At 41.1% G+C, this 2,341-nt stretch overlaps 1 protein-coding gene across 1 annotated transcript; it reads left to right on the forward strand.

Moving 5' to 3' along the window:
• The first annotated feature begins 543 nt into the window (after positions 1-543).
• Positions 544-1,152, forward strand: LOC147874904 (protein CFDP2-like). Its single transcript, XM_087359556.1, has one exon. The coding sequence runs from the start codon at positions 544-546 to the stop codon at positions 1,150-1,152; it is 609 nt and encodes a 202-aa protein (XP_087215682.1).
• The last annotated feature ends 1,189 nt before the right edge of the window (positions 1,153-2,341 follow it).

Consider the following 2,341-nt stretch of genomic DNA (forward strand, 5'->3'; position numbering starts at 1 on the left):
CCTAATTCGAACAGACAGCCTCAACAGGCTAGGCTTTTGTTCTTCTCTCGCCTAAAACCAATAAACTGTGTTTGTAATGAAACCTAGAAGATGGTAAATTTCAAAAACAAAAACATTTCTATCCAAGTTATAGCGCAATCACAAGAAACCTTAAAACTTCAAACTAGTTATAAGATATTATTTGGGATTTCTTTTGAGTCGGTCAACTTTAAAATATTCCCTTGATAATGGAGACGCAATTGGTCTACGTAACGTTGGGTTAGTGTCCACAACTGACACGGCCTGTTGTTCGAGGTAAAACTGATTTCGGTATTGTACATCTCTCACTATATGGTACAGTTTTTGGGAGAATACGAGTTGCAGTAGGTACTGTATCTTTTGCAATGAAGCTGTCCGTCTGTACTCTCATTATTCTACGCATCTCAATTACAATAAGTTTAGGATACTTTGTCAGTCAATTATACGGTTCGAGATTCTACCTGTTTATAATATAATAAGATAAATATTTTCTAGTAATTTTATAACGAGTCTGGAAACTATCATATGTACTACTCGGGAGGTGAGAGTGCTGAAAGAGGTGTTGCAATAGTGATGCAGAAATGGATCAAGAAAAGTGAAATCAAAGTGCAAGCGTGTAGTGACAGATTGATGTATGTCAAGTTGAATGCAGAACCAGTGGATATTCTGATAATGCAGGTGTCCATGCCAACATCGGATCATGACGATGAAGAAGTGGAAATAATATATGAGAAGATAGAAGAAATCATCAGGACAGAAGGAAGAGGGAAAGTGCAAACCATAATAATGGGAGACTGGAACAGTGTCGTGGGGAAAGGAGCAGAAAACAACGTTGTCGGTCCTCATGGACTGGGAATAAGGAATAGGAGAGGGGAAGTGATGGTTGACTTCTACCGAAGAAATGGACTGGTAATCACCAACACCTGGTTCAAGAAGCATCACAGGAGATTGTATACGTGGAAAAGCCCAGGAGACAGGAGCAGATACCAGATAGACTATATCTTAGTGAAGCAACGATTTAGGAATAGCGTAAAGGATGTGACACCAGTGCCATCAGCGGACATCGACTCAGATCATAATATGTTAGTTGCAAACGTCAGCACCAGAATGAAGAAAATCAGGAGTAGGGGGTGAGGAAGAAGAGATGGGACCTGGAGAACCTGAAGAGCGCGCGAGACGAAGTAAGAGCAGAATTGGAAGGAAAATTAAGTGAAAGTGAAGGAGAAAGCGTTGAAGAGGAATGGACAAATGTCAAGAAGTTCCTAACAGTGGCATTAGAAGAAAAGGTTGGTAGGATGAAGAGGATACCAAGGAAGGCATGGATTACACAGGCTATGCTCGATAAGATGGATGAGAGGAGGAGATGGAAGAATATCAACAGTGAAGAGGGAAGACAGAAATATCGAAGACTGAACAACGAACTGAGAAGAGAACGAGACAAGGCGAGAAAAGATTACATCAACGAAGTATGTGGTGAGATAATGACACTCCAGAGAATTGGAAGATACGATTTGATGTATGCAAAGGCGAAAAAACTAGGATGGAAAGAGAACAAAGGAATTCGAACACAGGAAATAGAAGACCCAGCAGGAAAGACAGTCAGTGACCAGAATGAAGTTAAAGCTGTGTGGGAAAATTATATTGAAGAGCTCTATGACAAGGCCATTCGACTGGATGAGAAGGAGATGGAATTGGAGCCAGAAGAAGAAGTAGAGGAGGTCGACAAAGGTCCAGAGATACTGAAGAGCGAGGTAGAGAGGGCCATAAAGGATATGAGAAGAAGAAAAGCTATGGGAGATGATGAAATCCCATCGGACTTATTGAAAGAACTTGGAGAGAAAGGAGTGAAGGTTCTTACTAGACTCGCTAACAAGATATACACCTCCGGTGAGTGGCCCAAGGACTTTCTGGAAGTAACAATGATTCTATTACAGAAGAAAAAGAATTCCAAGAAGTGCGGCGATTACAGGACCATCAGCCTATCACATGCGGCGAAGATAGTGACTAGAATACTGACTAAAAGACTAGAAAAGAAGATAGAGGAAGTGATGGGAGACGACCAATTTGGATTCAGGAGAGGAAGAGGAACCAGAGATGCCATCGGAGTTATGAGAATAATTTCAGAGAGAGTTCTCGATGTCAAGGAAGAAGTATGTGCCTGCTTCATCGACTGGAAGAAGGCTTTCGATCGAGTAAAATGGAAGAAATTAATGAGGATCCTACAGAGAATTTGAATTGATTGGAGAGATAGAAGACTAATCAAAAACCTGTACATGCAGCAAAAAGTCAAAGTGAGACTGGACTCAGGAGACACCAACAGCGT

The sequence above is a fragment of the Zootermopsis nevadensis genome, unplaced genomic scaffold (genome assembly GCF_977971745.1).
Source record: "Zootermopsis nevadensis isolate Lab colony 2312 unplaced genomic scaffold, Znev_1.0 Znev_ptg000003l, whole genome shotgun sequence".
Classification (NCBI taxonomy): Eukaryota; Metazoa; Arthropoda; class Insecta; order Blattodea; family Termopsidae; genus Zootermopsis; species Zootermopsis nevadensis.

Bases quoted from the DNA above. Each gene is read 5' to 3' on its own strand.
- LOC147874904 (XM_087359556.1), top strand. From the start codon at position 544: ATGTACTACTCGGGAGGTGAGAGTGCTGAAAGAGGTGTTGCAATAGTG.